The sequence below is a fragment of the Apodemus sylvaticus genome, chromosome 20, assembly GCF_947179515.1.
Source record: "Apodemus sylvaticus chromosome 20, mApoSyl1.1, whole genome shotgun sequence".
Taxonomy (NCBI): domain Eukaryota; kingdom Metazoa; phylum Chordata; class Mammalia; order Rodentia; family Muridae; genus Apodemus; species Apodemus sylvaticus.
Window position 1 is genome coordinate 54,992,108 of NC_067491.1, and position 23,530 is coordinate 55,015,637.

Here is a 23,530-nt window from a genome sequence, read left to right on the forward strand (position 1 = left end):
AACTGATACCCACTGGCAAAGGAGGAATCTTTTTTCTCCAGTAGCGTCTCACTGAGTATATCACTGGCATTTCAGGGCAGGTCCCATTCTCAGTAGTAGATATCCAATGCGAAATGAAGTCAATGATATTTTCATGTAATCTTTGTTTCAGTTTGCTTTGTTTTGTTATTTTTGTCTTATTGGTCTTTTGCTTCTTTTGATTTTCACTTGTTTTACGTGCCTGTTTTTTTTTTTCTTCTTTGAGAGAGAGAACCTAAAGTTGAATTGGGAGAGAGGATCTGGAAGGAATTAAAGAGTAGGAAATGATCAAAACTTAGTGTACAATTTTTTAAATAAAAAGTAAACAAACAGGGGAAAACAAAAATCAGTGCGATGAGAGATAATGCTAGCCCCACAACTTTTCATCTTTTGTAGACATGGTAATTGTGATGGTTACGTACACAGAATCACCATGTGAAAAACATCAATTAAAGATAGACAAGAAGCCCTCTTAAAATGTTTATTATATGCTCTCACTTTTTAATTGAAAGCATGTTAAAACTTTGCAGTGTTGAGGTCTGTGTGACATCATACTCTCCATTTTGCATAAAATCATATATGTGGGAAATGTGTTGTATAGGAGAAGCATCTTACTCTTTCATAGTAAGAAAAAAATTCTACCTCATAAATGTATTTGTTTTCTTTTATGATTTTAACATTTTATGATTATACTATATTATTCTACACTGCTGGAAAGATTTTGCTAGGATGTATCAGCTGTAAGAGAAAGAAATAAAGTGGTTGAATCCATCTTGTTAGAACATGCTTGTTGAAGCTTTGCTCTATCCACCAAACATGTGGATGTAAAGTAGTTGGAGCTTTGTGTATATGTCTGTCTGTCCATCCAACCATCCATCCATCCATCCATCCATCCATCCATCCATCCCTCCATCCATCCACCCCTCCCTCCATATCTCCCTCCCTCCCTCCATCCATCCATCCATCCATCCATCCATCCATCCATCCATCCATCCATCCATTCATCCCTCCCTCCCTCCCTCCCTCCCCCCTCCCTCCATCCGTCTGTCTTCTGTCTGTGCATGTATAAAGTTGTTGGAGCTTTGTTCCATCTATCAAGTCTGTCTGTCTGTAAAGTTGTTGGAACTTGCTCATTGAAGCTTGTTTCATCCACCAAGATTGTGTGCCTGCTTTATATCATTGCTAACCCCACATCCCTTCCTTGGGTCACTGAACACATTGTTGGAGCTGGTCTTTGACACTAACGAAACAAAATATTTAATTGGTGCTCACATATAGTTTCCAAGCTTTATTTCATTATCAGTGGTGCGGGGGCATGGCGCTGTGCAGGCAGATGTGGCTGGAGGAGTACCGGAGAGTTCCACATATGGACCCACAGGAAGCGGAAAAAGCCAGATGCTGTGCTGGCTTGGGCCTTTGAAACCTCAAAGCCCATTCCCAGTGACACAGCTCCTCCAACAAGGCCACATCTCCTAATCTTTCTCAAGTCGCTCCCTGAAAATTAGTATTTAAATATATGAGGCTATGGGGCCATTTTTATTTAAACTACCACAACTCCCAGGGCAAAAAGAGTTCAATATTGAAAATTCCATTTATTAGTCAACTTTTGCACATCTCTAGGCATGTCAAGATTTCCTTACTAATGACTTTTCATAGTTGAATATTTTCATCCTGCTCTATCCTTGACCTATTAACTCAGCACCACACCAAAGTGTTAGCAAAAGCACAGTAATATCCCACTCAATGAATTCACCTCATTTCTGTGTTTTTTTTGCAAGTTGTCATTCATTGATTACCAGCCTAGACCTTAGTTTTTCCATGTTTGTGTTCAGAATTAAGTGAAAGCTATATTCCATTTCACGACCTTATTATATAGATTCCCTGTACCTATGGGAATGCTTGTATGGAACAACACACACACACACACACACACACGTATATTTTTTAACATATGTGTGTGTGTGTGTGTGTGTGTGTGATGTGTGTGTCATGATTATTTTTCTTTAACTTAACCATGGAAATTGAAGCAGATTGTGTGATACTATCTCTTAATGTTGCAGATTTGAAAGTGGCCAAGTAACACCTTTTCCTGGACACCCTGTCAGTCAATATGTGTATGAATGCCATAATAATCCATGAAAACATGTTGGAAACATAAGTAGAAAACAGTTAAAAATGGTAAAATTTTCTGAGAATCAAAATATGAAGCAGAGACGATGCCTAATTCTGACATTCCTGCTCCAAAATCAGTGGCAGGTGACACAGGCAATGCTTCTCACGTTAGAACCTGATGAGGGATTCTGAAGTTACTGCTTTCTTGTGTTTTTTTTTTTAAAGATATATTTATTTTTATTTATATGAACATACTGTAGCTGTCTTCAGACACACACCAGAAGAGGGCATCAGATACCATTACAGATGTAAGCCACCATGTAGTTGCTGGGAATTGAACTCAGGACTTCTGGAAAAGCAGTCAGTGCTCTTAACTGCTTAGCCACCTCTCCACCCTGAAGTTACTGCTTTCAATGGCATCATCTTTTCTCAGAGAAGCACAACCTAACTTAGAGAATTCCATGGAGTGCTTTGCCAGCCTTCTAAAGCTAACATGGGAATGCATTCACGTTGAGGAGTAACAGGCTTGGCAGAGAAAGGAAGACGAACTGTGAATATCAAATATGGAAATTAAAAAGGCTAAAACCAAAACTCTCTGTTTCTATTTGAGAGGTGAAAAAGAGCTGGCCACATCAACCAGAAGATAAAATTAAAGAAGAAATCTGGGAGAGGAAGAGAGGGAATTCCTAATAGAAAACAAAGGGGATAAATACGGTCGAATCCATGCTTACCCTAGAACGTGTGAATCTTGAATCCTGAAAAAGCATAGATGTAAAAAGTCTCTTACATGAGCTGAAGTTTTATATTACAGGGTGACATTCTCAAATCCACTGTTTTAGTTCCCTGGGAGAAAGTATGACCAGAGAGAAACCTCGCAGTCCCTCATACTCACCACAGGGTGAATGGGACTCTCTCTAGCTGAGCAGAAAAAGCTGTAAGAGGTGCAGACAATAGTAGAGTATGCAGAAACCAGGAGATAAAAATCCCAGAGAACAGCATATTAACAAGCACCTGCCATGCTCTAAGTTTTAGGGAGGCAGAACCCACAGTGTTACATGCCTGTTGGTATATGAACCGCAGTGTTACATGCCTGTTGGTATATGAACAGTAGTGTTACATGCCTGTTGGTATATGAACAGCAGTGTTACATGCCTGTTGGTGTATGAACCGCAGTGTTACGTGCCCGTTGGTATATGAACTGCAGTGTTACATGCCTGTTGATATATGAACAGCAGTGTTACATGCCTGTTGGTATATGAACAGCAGTGTTACATGCCTGTTGGTATATGAACAGCAGTGTTACATGCCTGTTGGTATATGAACCACAGTGTTACATGCCTGTTGGTATATGAACTGCAGTGTTACATGCCGGTTGGTATATGAACAGCTCATGTACTTGTGTGTACGTCTGTTTACAACGTTGTTAATGATTGAAGTTATCCTTTTTAAAAAATTATTACTTTTATTTTTACCCACTTCCTGCCTGCCCTCCCACAGTTCCTCTTCCCATTCCTCTTCCCCCATCTCCAAGAGGACCCACCCTACTCCCCACCCCCATTCCCCATCAGGGCTCCCCCACTCCATGGGGCCTAAAGTCTCTGGAGGTGAGGGGATCTTTCTAATAAACCCCTACACTTCCCTGGAGAATTCTGGAGAATTTTCCTCCTTTAGTCTTTGTAGGGTAAAAGGTCCGAGCTCTCTTCCTGGTTTGAAAATCTACCAAACACCACCAATCCTCAGTTTGAAAATTAATCAATGTCTGAGCCCTAAATATCAGAAACACTTGAACTCAAACAAACAAACAAACAAAAAACCAACAAACAAAAAAACCACTACTCTGTGAACTTGAAAACCCACCAATCCCTGAGCTTGCCCCGCCTCTGCCCCAAACCGCCAATCACTGGGCTGGTTACAAGTTCAGGAAAGTCCTGCTAGTCTTCACCCTGGAAATCTCCACCCTCTTCAAGAAACCCCTTCTCCTGCTCAGTTTCCTGAAGCTTCTCACCCGGTGAATGTAGGCAGCCACCCTCTTGGGTCTACCCCAGTAAGTCTCTTGTTTGAAGTTTGTTGTGCAGTGTGACTTTGCCCTTTTCCTTGACTCCTGACTGCCAGGATAACTTTCCCTTCAGAGCTTCGACACTCCCAATTAGGGAAGCCTTTTCCCTCAGAGCTGTAACATTTAAGGGCTTGACAAATAAATTCTACAGAATATATTTGCATATTTTCTTCTCCAGACACTCACAGTGATTTCATTCAAGAAAGTAAGATCCCATGGGTAGACTTCTCTTGGGTATATTTGGCCACAAGTGTTTACCAAGAAACAGTTCATGTCAGAGTCACAGGATAGAGCAAACATGTTTTGGCAGAGGTTGCAAAAAAGACAGACTCTGAATGAGTGAAAAATTCCAAATCCTTTTCCATTTCGTTCTGATACCCATTTGCTTTCCCTTAATTTTTACCTTTGAAGTGAGATCTGACGATAAATGGTTAACGGTGTCTCATATACAAACTGTTTTCCTGTACTGCTATTGCTGAAGATGTCTTCAATCACAGTGTGTTCTAGAATGTTACGAGCTTCTCCACACTGAGTACTATGTCCACATTCACAGTCTCTCTCAACCACCCGAGTTCTGCCAGAAATGAGAAGAGCATTGCCGCATTTTTAAGATTAGCCAAGAGGATTGCTTGAGGTCAGGGCTGTGACTCATGAGTTATAGTATTTCAGAAGCAGTGCCAGGAGGCTGTCATGTTTGAAGCCAGCTTGACTGCTTAGAAAGACACAGTCCCAAAGTGAAATGGAGTGTTGACCTTTCCTCTTCAAGAATATGAAAACCTAAAAGAAGTGACTATTCATCAGGAGGTCTCAAGGACAACATAGAATCACAGAAGGTTTTACAATACTCCCATTTTTAGGCTTCTTGACAAGTTTTTGTGCCACAGTGAACAAAATTGAATATCAGGCCTATAGAATTTGGAGTATCATTAATGCAATTTATTGAGGATTATTTAAACATAAATAGAAAAGTAGTATTTGCTTGACAATTTATATTAAAAGCCAAAAGATGACTTAATAAAATGATCAGAATGTATTGTACAAAAATTTTTTCAATAAAAGTATTTTAAATAATTTTTGCATTAAGGAAAGTTTTTGCATAATGAATTATCATAAAAGGTCTTACACAGCTAAATGTTTCACCATATTTTAACCCTATTAGTACAGCACTGAGGTCCTCCAAGTCATTCCTTTGGAATGACCAAGAATAGCATCCTCATTCCTCATCTTCTTGAATACTGTTATTATAGGCATGAAAAATCAGACCTAGTACTAACTATTTGTTCTGATAAGATGTGTGAGCAAATTTATATTGTCCATCTTAATAATCTTTCCCTTTTCATTATCATGGACAAAAGCTCTAGAACAATGCATTTACTGTGATTTTTTTTGTTGTTTTTTGTTTTTTTGGTTTTTTGGATTTGGTTTTTTCGAGATAGGGTTTCTCAGGATAGCCCTGGCTGTCCTGGAACTCACTCTGTAGACCAGGCTGGCCTCGAACTCAGAAATCCACCTGCCTCTGCCTCCTAGAGTGCTGGGATTACAGGCGTGCACCACCATGCCCGGCTGCTGTGAGGTTTTCGTATGTGCACATTATAGACCTTGATACTCAGTATTTTTATCCCATCTGTAAATAGTGTGTCAACAAGTACTTAGGTACCAAACACTTCTAAATTTGCTCCCTCAAGCACCCACAACAGGTGTTAAACACTGTGGTTATAATTTCTTTTTTTGTTCCCCTTGGTTTTCTGGATGAAGTAATTTATCAAGCTCTCTTTCAGGGTTTGATAGTCTGTATTTTCCTTGGTGTAGACTATAAGTAGTGTATCTTTTGCATGTGTGTGTGTGCGCGCGCGTGTGTGTGTGTGTGTGTGTGTGTGTGTGTGTGTGTGTGTTTGCGCGCGCACAGGTACCACCTTGAGTGTTCGGATATCAGAACAACTTTCAGGACCCGGTTCTCTCCTCTGCTTCTGATGAGCTGTGTACTCTAGGCTGGATATGACTCCATTTAACTATAGCCCAATCCTTTAGGATTTGAAGCAAGAGGATCTTCACAAAGTTGGAAGACAGTCTGGTCTACATACGAAGCTCCAGTCCAGGTAGACTATACACACAGTAGGATCTTGTCTCTCTCTCCCACACATATAGTAGGATCTTGTCACATACAAAAAATTAAACATCATTCAAAATCTAATTAGCCAAATTATTAATCTGTATTTTTAAACCTATTCATGACTTCCTTTGTGATATATTAAGAACTGACCATATCTGACCTCCCAACAACTGTTTCATTCCTCTCTCTCTCTCTCTCTCTCTCTCTCTCTCTCTCTCTCTCTCTCATAGCCCCCGACATCCTCACGTTCTTCTTTAATAGTCCCTCTACTACTTTTGTTTTGTCTTTTTTTTGTTTCCAGATTGTGCTTTCCACATATGAGTAAAAGTATGTGGTAGCTTTATTTTTCCTGGTAAAACATTAATATGAACGGGGATTACACTGTTCCTCTTATGAGTACTAAGATGTTGAAACATTTCATGCTAGAGGAAATGAGAGCTGTCCTAATGACTTCTAAGAGTTAAACTGTTGGAACGTTTGTCTCCAACTCATCAATAATGCACGATCAGTCTGGTGCTCACTGACAGCAGCAGTGTGATCCTGACTCTTGGGAATGTTTTCTCTTGTGAATATAGGCTTCACGTGAATCTTGAGAGTAGAAACCCCTCCTTTCAAAGAACTTTAAAGGTTCCTTTTCATACCTCTTGCATCCTTTGTATGCTGTTGCTACAATGTAACTACACACACACACACACACACACACACACACACACACACACACACACACGCACACACACAGATGCACACACCTCACATCGAATAACTGTATCCTTCTTGGTGTGTTTTAATTTTCTTGCCTTGGTGGAAACATTAGGTGGACAGGTTATAAAAGGGGAAAGGTCTGGAGTAAGCTTCAGATGGCTTCTGATAGCGTTCTTGTCTTTTTGGATAGTTGCAAAATTAGTGCTCTATACAGTCTAAAGGAGACTGCTCTACTGTTGTACATTTAAAATGATTTTGAAGGACAAATTGGCAACCAACAATTTGGGAAAAGATTTTCACCAACCCTACATCTGATAGAGGGCTAATATCCAATATATACAAAGAACTCAAGAAGTTATACCCTGGGGAACCAAATAACTCTATTAAAAAAAGGGGTACAGAGCTAAACAAAGAATTTTCACCTGAAGAAATTTGGATGGCCGAGAAGCACCTTAAGAAATGCCCAACATCATTAGGGAAATGCAAATCAAAACAACCCTGAGATTTCACCTCACACCAGTCAGAATGGCTAAGGTTAAAAACTCAGGAGACAGCAGGTGTTGACGAGGATGTGGAGAAAGAGGAACACTCCTCCACTGCTGGTGGGGTTTTAAGATGGTACAACCACTTTGGAAATCAGTCTGGAGGTTCCTCAGAAAACTGGACATTACACTTCTGGAGGACCTTGCTATACCTCTCCTGGGCATATACCTAAAGGATTCCCTGGCATGCAATAAAGACACATGCTCCATTATGTTCATAGCAGCCTTATTTATAATAGCCAGAAGCTGGAAAGAACCCAGATGTCCCTCAATGGAGGAATGGATATAGAAAATGTGGTATATTTTTACAATGGAATACTACTCAGCAATTAAAAACAATGAATTCACGAAATTTTTAGGCAAATGGTTGGATCTGGAAAAAATCATCCCATCCTAAGTGAGGCAACCCAATCACAAAAGAATACACATGGAATGCAATCTCTGATAAGTGGATATTAATTAGTCCAGAAGCTCTGAATACCCAAGGCACAATTAGCATAACAAATGACTCCCATGAAGAAGTAAGGAGAGGGTCCTAATCCTGGAAAGGCTTGATCTAGCATTGGAGGGGAATATCAGGACAGAGAAAAAGGAGAGAGGTGATTGGAGAATGAGTGGAAAGAAGAAGGCTTATGGGACATATGGGGAGGAGTGAACTGGGAAAGGGGAAATGTAAACATTTGGAATGTAAACAAAGAATATAGAAAATAAAAATATAAAATAAAAATATATAATTAAAAAATGATTTTGATAGTAGTCATATAGTCGTTAGGTCAGGTAAAAAGTCCCCCAAGGTAATAGACTTGTAACAGTCCAAACCTTCTCCAATCCTATTCTAATCAGATCATCAGCCTTATAAAATGTTCGGCTTTAGTTCACCCGCATCATCCTGGAGCGCACGTGCCAGGTCCCTTTTCCCGATCCTGTGTCGAGATTGACTTAGGGACCTCTCCTACCCTGCAATCATGTGTTTTGTTTCTAAAGTACTGATTCTCCTTGCTACTCTATTAATCTTGTTGCACTGTTTGTAGGTGGGAAAACCCCACTGTTGCCCACTCTATACACCACCAAGAAAGCTGCTCCAAAAGCCCTGGGCGTATTTTTCTCAAATACATGGTTACTCCAGATTGGATCAGGTTTATTCCGGGAGGAAAACAGGTTTATCCCAGAACAAGTAACGGAAACCTGTCCGTTTGGCTGTAACCCAGCAGGAAAAGGATGTAAGTAAGGGTGCTCTCCTGGTTATAAGATGATCCCTATCATTCGCTTATCATTCGCCAATCAGGAATGCTGTTATGACATTACATTAACGGTCCAATGAGAAGCATGGATATTCGGAAGGTGCGGGGGTTGCCGCCATGTTTGAGTCCCGAGCAGCCCTTGAGAGGTGCGCTCCATCGACCTTGTTGACTGTGCTTTCACTTAGAGAGGACGCTTGGATGCATCGGAAGCAGGAGATGGTGAGTGCGTCCTGGGCCCCTTGAATCTTTTGTGGCGGGTTTGTGACACTGCGGTGGCTTTGGCTTAATGTGGCGCCGTCGCCCTGACGTTCCCCTGGCGCTGTGCAGCTGAACGTGTCGTGAAGTCTGGCACCGGCACCGGCACCGGCACGGGCGCCGGCTTCCCACCTGCTCTGGAATTGTGTGCATAGCAGGCAACGGGAAGTCTGGGATCCTGTTCTGTCGCCGTGAAGCTGTTTTACTGTCGTCCAGGTCCTGTCAGGATGAGTCCGCGTCACGAAGTTGAGCTGCTGCAGGCATTGCAGCGTGGGCAGGTTAGTGCTGCTCCAGACTCCAAACTCTGTTGCGCGGGGCGTAGGTGGCGAGCTCTGTTTTCCCGTCCTTGCTCTCCTCCTCCACCTACTTTTGTTTATCCCTGTGATCCTGCTGGGTTCTTTTAAAAATTTCTTTTTAGTCTTGACATTTTTATCCACCTCTATTTCTCATTCCAAGCCATATATATTCCCAGTACGCCTCTCTTCCAGCTTCATTATTATTGTTGTTGTTGTTGTTGTTGTTAGTATTATTATTCCACCAGTTAGTGTTGCCAGTATATGCATGGGTGTTTGGAAAGGGAAGCCTATCAGTGGCTCCTTCCTCTAAACAGAACGGTTCTCCAAAAATACTGTTAATTGCCAGTAACTACTTAGTAAGTTGTGCACTTGGACAGTACCTCTCCCCATCTATACTTGATTTTGTGCAGATAACCACAGCTGTTGTGAGCTCCTAAGTACAATAACCCTGCCATGTCCAGGAGACAGCATTCCACAGTGTTCCTCTCCATCCTCCTGCTCTTACGTTCCTTCTGCCTCCTCTTCTGAGATCTTCCCTGAGCAGTGGTGGAGGTAGCTGGGGTTAGGTGTAGATGTCCCATGGACAACTGAACAGTTGTCTCTTATGGTCAGCATTTTATGACCTTTTATGCATCTCTTTGTTGACTGTTTTCCTTGAATGAAAAAAAGAAAAAGGAAGGATCTGACTGCTCCTGGGTATGTTGGAAGAGGAACTTTATTGTAGATAAAAAGGAGAGCACTGCTAGACTCTGAAATACCTGGGAGTGTCTGCAGTGGACATGACCCAGGGCCCTGTGAGGAGAAGGGGGAGGGGAGAGAGGGGAACTGGGTGCAGCAGCCAGGAGGCCAAAGGTACAAAGGCAAGTGAACAAAATAGTTGAATTTTATAGGGAATAGCAGCCTGGCCCCTTGTGCTGGAGAGTTCAGAGTAGGGTGCATTATGCCAGCCTGGAAGGCCCTTAATCAGTAGGTCCTGAGGGACGCTGGGAGAACCTGGTGGTCAGTGTCTGCTTAGAAATGTTAAGTAGGCACCCCAGCCATTTGTCCCTGGATGTGAGACAACACTGCCCACTGTAGAAAGAAGCATCTCTGATCGAGGTTGAGTGCTAGTGACCAGATCTATGAACATAAACATAAATATTTATAAGGCACGTTGGCAGCATAACTGTTTAGCAAAATAACAAAATCAGGCTCTATCCTAGGGCCCATGACCGCCCTGGCCATTGTCTTTTGACCATTATAGTACCAGGCATGAAATTTCATCCTCTGGAGTAGGCCTTAAATACAACTCCAAAGTGGTCAGTTACCCTCGTAACGATTGTGGCTCTCTTGTCTCGCCTGGCAGATCACTATTGCCACAGGGAGGGTCCAGCACTGGGTAAGTAAGACTGTTTATGCCTTTCCTCACGGCAGCCTGCACAGCACCTTCCGGAATCTTGAAAGCTAGACAGTGGTAAGGATTTCTTACGTCCTGCAGCCAGTTTGTGGTTTCTTCAGCAATACTGTTTTACAGCATAGTTGTGATTGGTGACCAAAAGCAATGACGGTACTCTGTGCTGTGTGGAAATCCCCGCTCCCTCTTTACAGTAGTGCATATCTTGTTCAGGGCCACATAACCACATTATTTCTACTGTCTTTGTATTATGTAATAATAAAGGAAACCCCCCTTTATTTCATTGGTTTTATAAACATGTAAAATAATGCAGAATAATTTCTTGGCACATATTCATATACATTGATGTGTTTTTAAGCTATCTATGTAACGCTACAGGTATTGGCATTTTTATGAAAATTTGTATTTCAATTAATTAATAGCGTTGTATTTTCTTCTGTGTGTACATGATGGGGACAGGGGAGATGCAGTGTGGTACAGCTGTGGAAATCCGAGAACACGTAGATCCCAGATATCTATCTACTCAGGTCATCTCAGGAGGCAGGCACCTTAACTGCCTAAGCCACTAGACCTATCATTTTTATATGTATGTTAAAATAAAAGAGATTGCCTGGATTGCTAAAAAGGATTCTTAACTTCTGGGCATGGTGGCCAATCCTACTATTTAGGAGGCAGAGGCAACTGTATCTCTAAGCTCAAAGCCAACATGATCTACTTGGTCTAGAGTAGTGGGTCTAGGTGAACCAGGGCTACATAGTCAGACAGACTTTATCTCCAAACAAATAAACAAAAGAACCAAAAAAGAATGGATTCTTTTTTCTACTGAGTAGCATACATCTATTTTATCTATGTCCTAGTTTAACCCTCAAGTTTTCTTTTGTTTTTTTTTTTTTGTTGTTTGTTTCTTTGTTTGTTTTGTTTTGTTTTGTTTCGAGACAGGGTTTCTCTGTATAGCCCTGGCTATCCTGGAACTCATTCTGTAGACCAGGCTGGCCTCGAACTCAGAAATCCACACGTCTCTGCCTCACATGTGCTGGGATTACAGGCATGCATCACCACTGCCTGGCTCAAGTTTTCTTGCTAATGATCAGTTTAGATAACCTGCCTAGAACTGAGTATGGAGTAGTATGTTACTGTGTAGAGATGTATTGACATTTTATGACCTTTAGTGTTTAGTGAATGAAATTGAGAGTTTCCACATTTGCTGCATAGGTATTTATACATTTTTGATAGCTTGTTTACTTTTTGTGTAATGTTTTCTGACTAATTTTGGTTTGGTGAAAGATCAGACCATATTAACTTCTTTGTGTGTGGGTAGCTAATTTTGGTATGTTTAATTTTAGTCTGGTGACACACCAGACTTCTGTGGTTTGATTGTTTGAAATGTTAGCTCTCCACCCAGGCCAGGGATTTCATCCTATTAACCGGAAAGAGCTAGTTTTAGTTTTGTGTCATCCACAACAAATACACATACACATACAACTCCCACCATAAATCCCCAGATTTCATCTCAAAGAGGGAAGAGATCATTCTATTCTAGAGCAAAATATGAGTAGTCAAAACCCGAGACACATGCAGCGAGGTTACCCCGGGCTCCATGCTCCCACGGGGAAGCGATTTCATGAGGCTTATGATAGCGAACAAAAGTCATAAAAACTATTTTAAAATACATAGATGGGTACATTTGAGAGGTAGTTATTGTGAAATGGAGAATAACATATAGGTCTCAGATGCTGTCCAACAATATTATTTTCAAGATTGGTAGAAGCCAGTGATCTGCTAAGTTAATAAGTTCCAAAGGTTTTTTTATCTGTTAGTCACAGGATGTTCAGTGATTGATTCTGACTAGTTCTGGCATAGAGATGGACGAGAAATGACTATTTAGGGGAGCTAAAGCTATCCCGGGATCCAGTATAATTAGGCTCTGACTTTCTCCATCGTAGTTCTCATCAATCTTTGCAGACAGAACTTCTTTTTAGGAATTCCCATTCACACCGTTAATGGTCCTTTACTAAGTTGCCATGTTTTAAATGTCTTTTGTATTTGTATATACATTTGTCTAGATTTACTCTCTAGCTTAATATGTCTTTAGTTTTTTTTTTTTTCTGTCATCTATCTAATGGTTTTTAAGCATTATTGATTTTAATCTGCTTGGTTGTATCTTTTAGTGATATTTTCCCTTTTTTCATTCATTGTGGGTTTCCTTTCTAGTGGTCTCCTTCCCTCCTCCTTTTTTCCCCTCACAATCTCAGTTTCTTTTTACTTTCTCCCCAAAGTCATTGACACGTTTATTCATGTTGATGGTTTTGTTGTCCATTTTAATGTTCAGTTCTTCTCAAGGTGTTCTGGGTATAAGTCATCTGCTTCTCTGTATGCTCTTTGAAGTCACTGATCATTTCTATTAGTAACTTTAAAAATCTTTCTTATTTCCGTATCTTAGAATTCAGTAGCTGAGCAGTCTTGATCTTTAGTAGTAGGCGCTGAAGAAAATGCAGCTCAAGCAGGAAGAACAAAGCACATGGAGGGTGACAGAAGCGTGGGGAGCGGAAACTGAGGGGGGTTGAAGGTTTTCAACTCACTAGAGAAGGAAAGTGCAAAGCAACAGTTCCAGAGAGCAAGCACGCATTTAGGGCCTTGAGTTGAGAAATTCCAGCTTCCCGAGCCCACAGTAGACCTTGGAAAGTTGTGCAGCACAGGTCCTGATACTTGAATCATGCCATACTTGCAAGTGCCACCTGTGTTATAACCTGACTACAGCCACCACTCCCTGATACCCACCATGAGGGACAGAAAAATGTCAAAGACAAGTGGTTAAAGACTCCTTTCTTGCCTGTTTATAATTTCTATTTAGTTGGAGCAAAAGACCCTACCTCCATAGAACTAAGACATCATTTTGTATTCTTTTGGTTTGTGTATCTTTAGAGTCTTTTATACTTCCACACATATTTTCTAGTTCTATGATGCACCTTATTGAGACTTTTATTAGTGTTGAATTAAATGTACAGATTGCATTCAGTAAAATACATACTTTTTAATTTTTTTCCTGGCTTTTGTCTGAGCTCTGTTGCATTGTTTGTCTTCTCACCTGCGACACACATCCTGTCTCAGAGTAGCGATATTATACAATGGGCCTACCTGAACATCACGCATGATTTGTTAAATTCTAACACACATGCTTGCATGGGTGTCACACACACACACCTCACTTACATATCTGTGTATAAATGATGGTGTATATGTATGCATACATGCAAATACTGTATTGAATTATACAGCCACAAAAATGTAAAACATACTGTACTAAAATATATTGAACTCAAGATTGTACTATAAACATACTAAAGTAGAGTCAGAAAGGATTTATAAGATATGTTTTATTCCATATGCAGAGTCGGGAAGAAAATAAAAGATTTCAAAGTAGCAGGTAGAAAGTAAAATGTAACCGTGAGGGTAGAACTTAGGACTAATAAAGACAGAGAACATGGTGAAAGTCTGTAATGTACATGTATGGAAACTTCATTGTTTCTACTACTGCGTTGTTTTCTATAGTTTTTATATGCTAATAAAACACTTCAAGGATTTGTTTCATGAGCAGTGTGAGTATGCTGGGACTCTCCATCAAGATGAGTGACTAAAGCTGTGAATGCTTCTGATGGTGACTGACTCCTCCTACCCTGCTCCTGCATTTAGGTTTATCCTTGTAACTTTTCCCTATGTGATACATTGTTGTTGTTTGGGTTTTTGAGACAGTGTTTGAGACAGTGTTTCACTATGTAACCCTGGCTAGGCCTGGAACTCATTATGTTGGAGAAGCCCGCCTGCCTCTGCTTCCTAAGGGCTTGAAGTAAAGCTGTACGCCACTGTACTCAATCTGTGTACCGTTATTACAGCTTCAACTTAGAGCTTCCAAAGAGTGGCTCCTTATAAACAAAATCACTCTAGCTTCTTTTCTTTGGTGTGACTCACACTTGCTAATGTCTGCAGTTAGGATTAACCTCCCTCCCACCTTGAGTTAGTTGATACAGTGTTAGGACATTTTTAACAGGACTTTAGAGATGTTTAAAATAAAATAGTGGTCACAACACTAAGTATAAACACAGAATACATTCTTTGTCAGTAGAGAAATATGACTCAGTATAGATTGCATTAAGGTTTATATTATAGGAAATAAGAGTGAGGTGAATTGGGTGACCCTTTTTATGTGTAAGCTATTGGTATTCAGTAGTTCTCAAAACTACACAATTTACTTGTTAAATTCCTCACTCAGGGATATGGGTCTTATTTCCTATGTTTTATTTTTAGTGGATATTTTTGGCCATGTGTTTACTTATTCACATTCTGTGCACTAGTCCTTTGGTGTATAATTTGCATGTACTGCACTGCAGATACTGTTTTGTTGACCTCCACTTCCTTTAATGTTTGTGCATTACATTTCTTGGTCCATTCTATAGAGGAAACCTGTTCTCTCTGGCTTTTAAAGTGCTCAGCTGTGTTAATTTTTTTTTTTTGGACTAATCTAGCTGTTAGACAAGGGTGCTGAAAAGCTGGTTATACACATAGTCCAAGGCGGTTCCAGTGTTCTTTCTGTCTGTGTCAGCTTCACTATTTTGTAGTTACTTTTGTTGAAGTCCAGCACCAGCAGGGTTCAGGTCCTAAAGAGGAGAAAATGGAGTCGGTGAGGGAAGGAGACTGATACACTCTGAGGGGAGTCAGGATAACTCATGTGTTTATTGAAAAAAAAAGGCTACACTTTTTACATTCTATATTTGGATAGTAGCTTAATCACAGGTATGCTGAAAGCAAAAATGATTCTAAGAAATGTATCATATTTTTACAGACTGTTTTAAACCAAGGTTAGTCCTATATTTTAGCATCCAGAATGAAAGAGGTAATCAATTTTATGACAGTATTTTTCTTTGAAGCAAAAGCAATACATTTAGCAAGCTTCTAAGTTCCTATTTTCTAAGGTTAAAGAAACCTACCAGGTGCCCCTTTATATTTCTACCAGCACGCTCTCAGCCTTTGTAGTCAGGGGTGCTAGACATTGAGTCCTGAGAAACAAACTTCTAAGAGCTATTTTCATTCCTCCAGGGGCACTGCTTGGCCGTGTGGCCTAATAAGCACGAAGCTGTTTGCTAATTGCATTCCTGTGTGCCTGAGTCTTACAGTGTGAACCTGTTCTCCTCAAACGCTCAGCCCAAAGAAGGTCTTGATATCTTCCTTTCCTTCCAATATGCTATACCATCCTAATTCATTCAGTGTATGCTCCTGTATATGGGAGAGTGGGACCAAGCCATTCTAGCTTCTTAACAGGGTCTGCTCTCACGGGGAATACCAGATCCTGCCATTCATCCTACAAGTCTTGTACCTAGGGAACCAGTCATGGCCACTGTTCTATACTTATTAACTGAACTGGTGCCCTCAGCTGTCAAGGCCTCAGGTCTGGGCCCACTGATTCTCTCCATTGTGTGCTTTCATTCTTTCACACAGGTGCCTAAGAGTTTCTGGAGCCATCTTTCAGTTAAAAATCTTTAACTTCTCTATTCTTGGTGCAAACAGGGGTAGGAGGCAGGGGGTCAGGGGGTCAGGGGGTCAGGGGTGAGGGTGCACAAAGGGGATTCCTGTGTAGAAGTAGGCTGAGATTTTTTTTCCCAAAGAACTGTGTTGTTAAGGAGACTGCCAGTGGGCTCATTCACATCCTGCACTAAAGTCTATACAAAATATCCCAAAGGAAAATAGCACACCGAAACTCCCATGACATACAGTGGAAATCATCAGACACAAGTGAGAGAATGCTGGAGAATTGTGATCTATAATCTCGCTGTGTTGGAACTTTATCAAGCACCACTGGTTACCATGCGGTCCACATCATACTTAGAAATTACTACACATACCACAGGATTCTACTTTCTTCTTCTTTTATAATTCTCTTATATATTATATCCAGACTGTATTTTCCTCTCCCTACCTTCTCCTAGTCTACCACCAACGTCTTCACTCCCTCAGGTTCCTCCACCCTCTTCAGAAAGGAGCAGGCCTCCCACAGAACATCAACCAGACTTAGCATCACAAGCCATAATAAGACTAGATACATACTCTCGTATCGAGGCTGGATGAGGCAATCCAATAGAAGAAAACATGTTCCAAAAATCAAAAGAGTCAGAGACAGTCCTCACTGTCTGGAAATGCCTCAAGCTACATCAAACGGCACAACCATAACATGTATGCAGACAGCCTAGGTCAGACACATACAGGCTCCCCGATATCTGCAAGCCACCATGAGTCCTGGTCAGTTGATTCTTGTGATGTCTTTGACCTCTCTGGCTCTTCCAGTCCTTCCTTCCCCTCCTTCAAAGGACTCCCGGAGGTACGCCTAATATTTGGCTTTTGGACTTTGCATCTGCTCCCATCAATGACTGGATGAAGTCTCTCTGGTCTCTCTCAGGACAGTTATGCTAGGATCTAGTCCCAGCACATACTGCAGGCAGGACCAACTGTAAGTCAAAGGTTTAAGTTGGTTGGCTCGGGTACCATGTTGCGTTTGACTGGGAGTCTCTGCTAAGATCACCCTCATAGAGTTCATGGAGTTTCCATTGCACTAGGATTCTGCCTTGCCTCTGAAAAGCCCTACAGTTCCATTGGTCTCTTTCAATATTCTCTCCCACGCACTCAGATCCCTTGTATTCCCATCACTACCTTCCCCAGTCCACCTGCAGAATCTGTTTTGTCTCCTCTTTGCATCTCCCCTCCTTGCCCTTCCTTGTTAATTAACTTCTCTATGCTATGGGTTGTAGCACAGTTGTCTTTTAATAACTAACGTCCACTTACAAGTGACTGTCCTTGTGTTTGTCTTTCTGGGTGTGGGTTGCCTTTCTCAGGATGATTCTCTTTTTCTAGTTCCAAACATTTCCTTATCCATTCTTTGGTTGAGGGACATCTAGCTTGTTTCAAGTTTCTGTTTATTAGGAATAAAGCTGCTGTAAACTTTGTTGAGTAAGTTACCTTGTGGTAGGATGGAGTATTTGTGTATTTGCCCAGGAGTGGTATAGCTGAGTTTTGAGGTAAAACTATTTCTACTTTTCTGAGAAACTACCAAATTGATTTCCAGAGTGGTTATACAAATTTGCACTCTGACCAGCAATGGAGGAGTCTTCCCCTTGCTCCACATTCTCCCCATAATGTGCTGTCTCTTGTGTTGTAAGATGGAATCTCAGAACTGTTCTGATTTGTATCCCCTGATTGGTAAGGATATTGAATATTAAGTGTTTCTTGGTCATTTGAGATTCCTTGTTGAGAAATAGAGAAAAACAGGGTACTATTTCATCTTCCCAATTTTTTATGAACCTTGATTGTTGCCCATGGAATAGTCACTTTATACAGCAAGTAGATTCATTATTGATCAAGGTCATCTCTCTTATTAATGAATTTTCTGCTTGTATTTCCTTTTATTTACATTTTAATTGGTCATTTTATATATTTACATTTCAAATGTTATCCCCCTTCTCAGTTTCCCCTCCACAAACTGGAGCCATAGCGTTCCTCCATGTGTACTCTTTGGTAGTTGGTTGGTGGTTTAGACCTTGGGAGCTAGCTCTAGGGTGTCTGGTTGGTTGATATTGTTGTTCTTTCTTTGGGGTTTCAAACCCCTTCAGCTCCTTTAGTCCTTCCCCAAACTCCTCAATTGGGGTCCCCATGTTCGGTCCAATGGTTGGCTCCTGTCAGCAAGTGTCTGGGTTTGGTGGCTGCAAATGGAATGGATCCCCAGGTGGGCATTCTCTGGATGGCCTTTCCTTCAGTCTCTGCTTCACTCTTTGTGCCTGTATTTCCTTTAGACAGGAGCAGTTCTGTTTGAATTTCATGTCACTGAAATCTATTGTCCTTTATTCTGATCATCTTGTCTTTATGTGTAGTGCACTGAGTAGTATAGTTTGAAAATGTGTCCTATTCTTTTTTATTTTTCTAGTATCTATCCAGCCCAGGCAGGCCATGAACTCAGGGTCTTGAATTCAGTTATCTGAATCAAGCTATCGTTTTCTTTTTCCTAATGTTTTTAATGGTAGCAAACACTTATTATTACATACAGGTTTGGATAAATAATTCTTGTTAACAATCTAAAAGTTTTATGGGAATGACATGATTTCATATAGCCATAATATAATATGTTTTTGACATTAATGTGCTATTGTTCCTGTGGTGTCATTGTCCACTGACGTTATTTTTAAAAAGATGGGCATTTATAGTTGAGCACAAAGAATTGCCATTTGCAAGTCTTACTTAGTCTTAAATCAAGGTTGGTCTATGAAAACCCACCTGTTTTTAATTAATATTCTCTTATAAGATCATTTCATAGAAACAGTCTTCTTAATGATGCCACTCATGTTCTGCACATCATGGAAGAATGTGCTCAGTGACCACTAAGGAACAAATCTTGTCAGTAGATGTTTCCTTTTGTCTTTGAGACCAATGGTAGATTTTTCATGTAAACTTTCTTTGGGGTTTTGATATTATAAAGACCACATTTCTGTATTTAATGACAAAGATAATAGTTGACAAAATTCTATTTTATATTGTTACAAACTTGTGAGTAGCAGTGAGCTCCTCTTTAAAATTAAGCTGGTTATATGCATTTTATGTGAAATCTCCAGGCTCTAGAAGTGGATGAAGTTTGCTGACAGACTGATAATAATTGTACATGCTCAGAAGAGCTGATGTTTATTCTGCGTTCGAAGTTGTAGAAACTTGTGCTGTAAGGTACAAAGAGTAGTTTGAAACCAGTATCGCAACAAAGGACTGATATATTTTTCCTTTACTATATAGATATATACTATTCTTAGAATAGTATGACAAGGTGAGAGGATAATTAATAAATTTGTAGTGGCCATGATATAAAGTGAATATACTAAAAGCATGAAGGAAACTTATCAAGCCACTAATGTATTTGCAGGCTTCCCCATCATTCTTCTAATAACTGCATTTTGATAATATCTGTGGCTAATTTTAGGATCCAGTGACCTTTGAGGACGTGGCTGTGAACTTCAGTCTAGGAGAGTGGGCTCTGCTAGATTCTTACCAAAAGAAGCTCTACAGAGACGTGATGATGGAGACCTTTATGAACCTGATCTCCATAGGTAACAACAATAGAAACAACAAAAACCACCATCACCACCACCAATATAATTTTTCTTACTCATGTGCAGAAAAACTATTTCTTAGTCATCTGTATAATTTTATGATTTGAAATACTGAAAGGGAACATGGTGGTAGATAAAACATTATACAAGAAAAAAGCCAGAAAGCAGTGACTTGTATATAAGGATGACTAATGTAATGATTTCTTACTGTTCATTTTTAGGGAAGACAGAGGAAGAAAGTATGGATGTGGACTACCCAAAGCTCCAGAGAAACCCGAGGTAATTTCGCGTACAGAAAAGGCAATTTGCATCAGATAATCGAGAGGGACAGCAAATCTGAGAGATAAGGAAGTGATCCAAATACATCAAAATGGAAACTGACTTAACTTCAAAGGTTTTTGTAAACCGTTACCAAGCTTGAGAATTCCAGAATGGATGATCCCACCTCTCACGTGGATTTTGTGGCCTACACCTCTTACTGTACTTTTGTACTTTTGAGGGAGCAGTAGCAGAAAGAGTTCACCTTTAACTCTTTCCCACTGGTTCATTATACAAAATTGACTTTTGTGTACAAAAGTATATGGTGTATTGTTAGTAAGTTACCTTTGGGCTTTATATATAAGGTTTGTGTGTGAAGAAAGTAAGTTTGGAGTTTAAATCAAAATCCATCTTCAATAAGTTGCCTGAAGGATATTCAACTATTTAGAATTTAATGTCTGATCTGCATTATACTGCATTAGAAAAAGTTCACTTTTGTTAACTCTGTCATAGACAATGTTTATCAAGATAAGTCTACAGAACCTTTAATGATCGCGTGCTGTCCTCAGCACTGCTTGCCGAGTGCTCAGTTCTTTTATGTGCATAAATTGTAATGGTAATAAACTCAGTATCTTTTTCCCTGCCTTGGGACAGGCCTAGGCTTAGTTTGTGCTCAACTTGCTCACTCTCTGCCACTGCCTCCTGAATACTGACTGCAGTAACAGGTAGAGGCCACAAAATCTATCATGTAGTACCTACCTAGTGATACAACAGGAATAATGCTCTCCTCTCTCTCTCTCTCTCTCTCTCTCTCTCTCTCAGAATTCAAGTGGTTGAGAAATTCTGTGACTATGAACATGGTAGTCAGTGTGGAAAGACCCACCAACAGATGACAGAGCTTACTGTTAATGGGGAGAGTCATCTTGCAGTCACAGTCTATGAAAACAGTGTGAACGTAAAAGACATCAGTGGTCACTCATCCTCAGATGTGCTCCTTAGAGGCCAAAATGAAGAGAAACCATACAGATGTCAGGAACTCATGGAAAAGGCCATCAAACATGAAAAATGTTGGAAAGATGTTATTTGTTCTGAATCCTTTCAGACACTTGGGAAGGCTCCTGCTACAGAGAACATTTGTGAAAATAAACAGACCAATGAATCTTACAGGAATCTCACTTCTCATCAAGATTTTCAGAGAACTCACACTGGAGATGAGCTACATGAGTGTGGACGATTTGAGGAAACCTTAAAGGGAGAAAGTTATATTCAAATATATGAAAGGATCCATACTGGAGAAAAACCATTTGAGTGTAAGCAGTGTGGAGAAGCCTTTGTTAATTCCAGTCACTTGACCAAACATCAGAGAATTCATGCAAGAGAGAAAACATACTCATGTAGACATTGTGGTGAAACTTTCCTGTATTCCATGGCCCGTCATAATCATGAAAAAACTCACAAAAGAGAACGGAGTTTTATATGTAAACATTGTGGGAAAGCATGCATTCATTCTTATCAGCTTCTTCAGCATGAAAGACGTCACACTCGAGAGAAGCGTTATACATGTGATCAATGTGGCAAAGCATTTAGACGGTCCTCAAACCTTCACAAGCATGAAAGAATTCACAGTGAAAAGAAGCTTTTTGCATGTAAACATTGTGGGAAGGCCTTTATAAGTGCAGGCAACTGTTACAACCACGAACGAATTCACACAGCAGAGAAAACCTATGTTTGCAAGCAGTGTGGGAAAGGATTTATACTTTCCTCATACCTTCGAAAACATGAAAGAATTCACACTGGAGAGAAGCCCTATACATGTAAATATTGTGGGAAAGCCTTCACCCATTCTAGTGCTCATTACAGGCATGAAAAAATTCACACTAGAGAGAAACCATATGTATGTGTAGAGTGTGGGCAGGCATTCACTTTTTCCAAGTCCCTTCAAATACATGAAAGAACTCATACTACTAGAGAGAAATTCTACAGGTGTAACGAGTGTGGGAAAGTGTTCACATATTTCCTATACCTTCGAAGGCATGAAAGATCTCACAATGGAAAGAAACCCATTGGGTAGAACTTGTACCTGTATAAGCTACGTGTAACTAGTCAACTTGACTTTTGAGAATATTTATTTATCATTTATTTGCTTATTTGCATGAGGTTTGGGGCAAGAATACACTCAAGCCTCAGTGGACATGCTGGCAGCAGCAGACAGCTTTCGGGATTCAGTTCTCTTATTTTCATTATGTGAATTTCAGTGATGGAGCTCAGATCCTTGCTTTTTTTAATGAATGGCATTTCTTAAATAAGTTTTATATTTTGTAGTTTTCTGTGTCTACTTTCTCCAATACAACAAATAGATGGGGCTTCAAAGATGGCTCAATAGTTGTTTACCTGCTGTGCTTGCAGAAGACCTGGGTTCAGTCCACAGCACCCATGTGGTCACTCACAGACATCAGTAACTCCAGTTCCTGGTGATCTGACACCCTCTTCTGGGCTGTGAACATTGCATACACATACATGCACGTAAAATACATAAGATAATAAGCCTTCAAAAGGATGGGATACTGGGCATAATGTAAACCTTATAAGTGTAATTTTCTCCACATGTGCGAGTGTACAGAGATGCACACCTGCTCTCGCATCAGGCACCATAGTGTATGCCTTTTATCCCAACACTGGGGATAGAGGCTAGAAAATTACAACACTGAATATAGGGATTTAAGAAAAGACCATTTCTAACCAAATAAAATCGTCACTGTTAAAACATGAGAAAGCCAGGTGTGCTGACACACACCTTTAATTTCACCACTTGGAAGGAAGAATGAATTAGGCAGGTCTGTCTGAGCTCCAGGCCAGTCAGGGATACTCAGACTTTGTCTGAAAAAAACATGGGGGAGGGGAGTTGTTAAACATAACTACTGTATCAAGGTCAGCCCAAGCTACATGAAACTCAGAAAAGGAATGTTGTGAAGAGGTAAACAGTCTAAATTTTCTCGGATAATTGAATTTTGCAAAAGTGAGTGCGAATATTGTAAGCAAATTAACATGTAGATAAAATATTGCTGAAATGACCTGAAAGAATTAAGTAAAAGTTATGCATGTTTATAATATTTGTCTATTCTTACTCAAGACTTCTTGACTGTATATACTTCTTTTGTCATTGAAAGTATAACTTAGTGAATAATTGAAGTATAATTGCACATGATTGTCATCCCTGCTGTATTAAAACTGAGACGAGAGTAAACTTGAGCTCATATTTGAAGACCATGAAGACACTACCTTAAAGAGCAAAAACATAGACTCTTTGAATTGTGGTTCGTAATGGAACTTTTGCCAAATCAATTGTGTTTCAGCCAGGCAAACATATTTTTTACGGGTGGTGGTAAGTCATGACAATATAGCTTTACCCTTTACTG

At 40.2% G+C, this 23,530-nt stretch overlaps 1 protein-coding gene across 1 annotated transcript; it reads left to right on the forward strand.

The window, feature by feature from the left end:
• Nucleotides 1-1,333: 1,333 nt before the first annotated feature.
• On the forward strand, nt 1,334-23,530 carry LOC127670564 (zinc finger protein 14-like). Its single transcript, XM_052165068.1, has 6 exons — nt 1,334-1,418; nt 8,572-8,760; nt 9,253-9,314; nt 19,727-19,853; nt 20,078-20,135; nt 20,937-23,530. The coding sequence occupies exons 1-6, from the start codon at nt 1,334-1,336 to the stop codon at nt 22,183-22,185; spliced, it is 1,770 nt and encodes a 589-aa protein (XP_052021028.1). The 3' UTR covers nt 22,186-23,530.

Excerpts from the sequence above, each read along its gene's own strand:
- LOC127670564 (XM_052165068.1), top strand. The coding sequence starts at position 1,334 with ATGGCGCTGTGCAGGCAGATGTGGCTGGAGGAGTACCGGAGAGTTCCA. Across the intron at positions 1,419-8,571 it reads AGCGGAAAAAGCCAGATGCT|GTGGGAAAACCCCACTGTTG; the intron begins GTGCTGGCTTGG and ends CACTGTTTGTAG. Across the intron at positions 20,136-20,936 it reads AAGCTCCAGAGAAACCCGAG|AATTCAAGTGGTTGAGAAAT; the intron begins GTAATTTCGCGT and ends TCTCTCTCTCAG.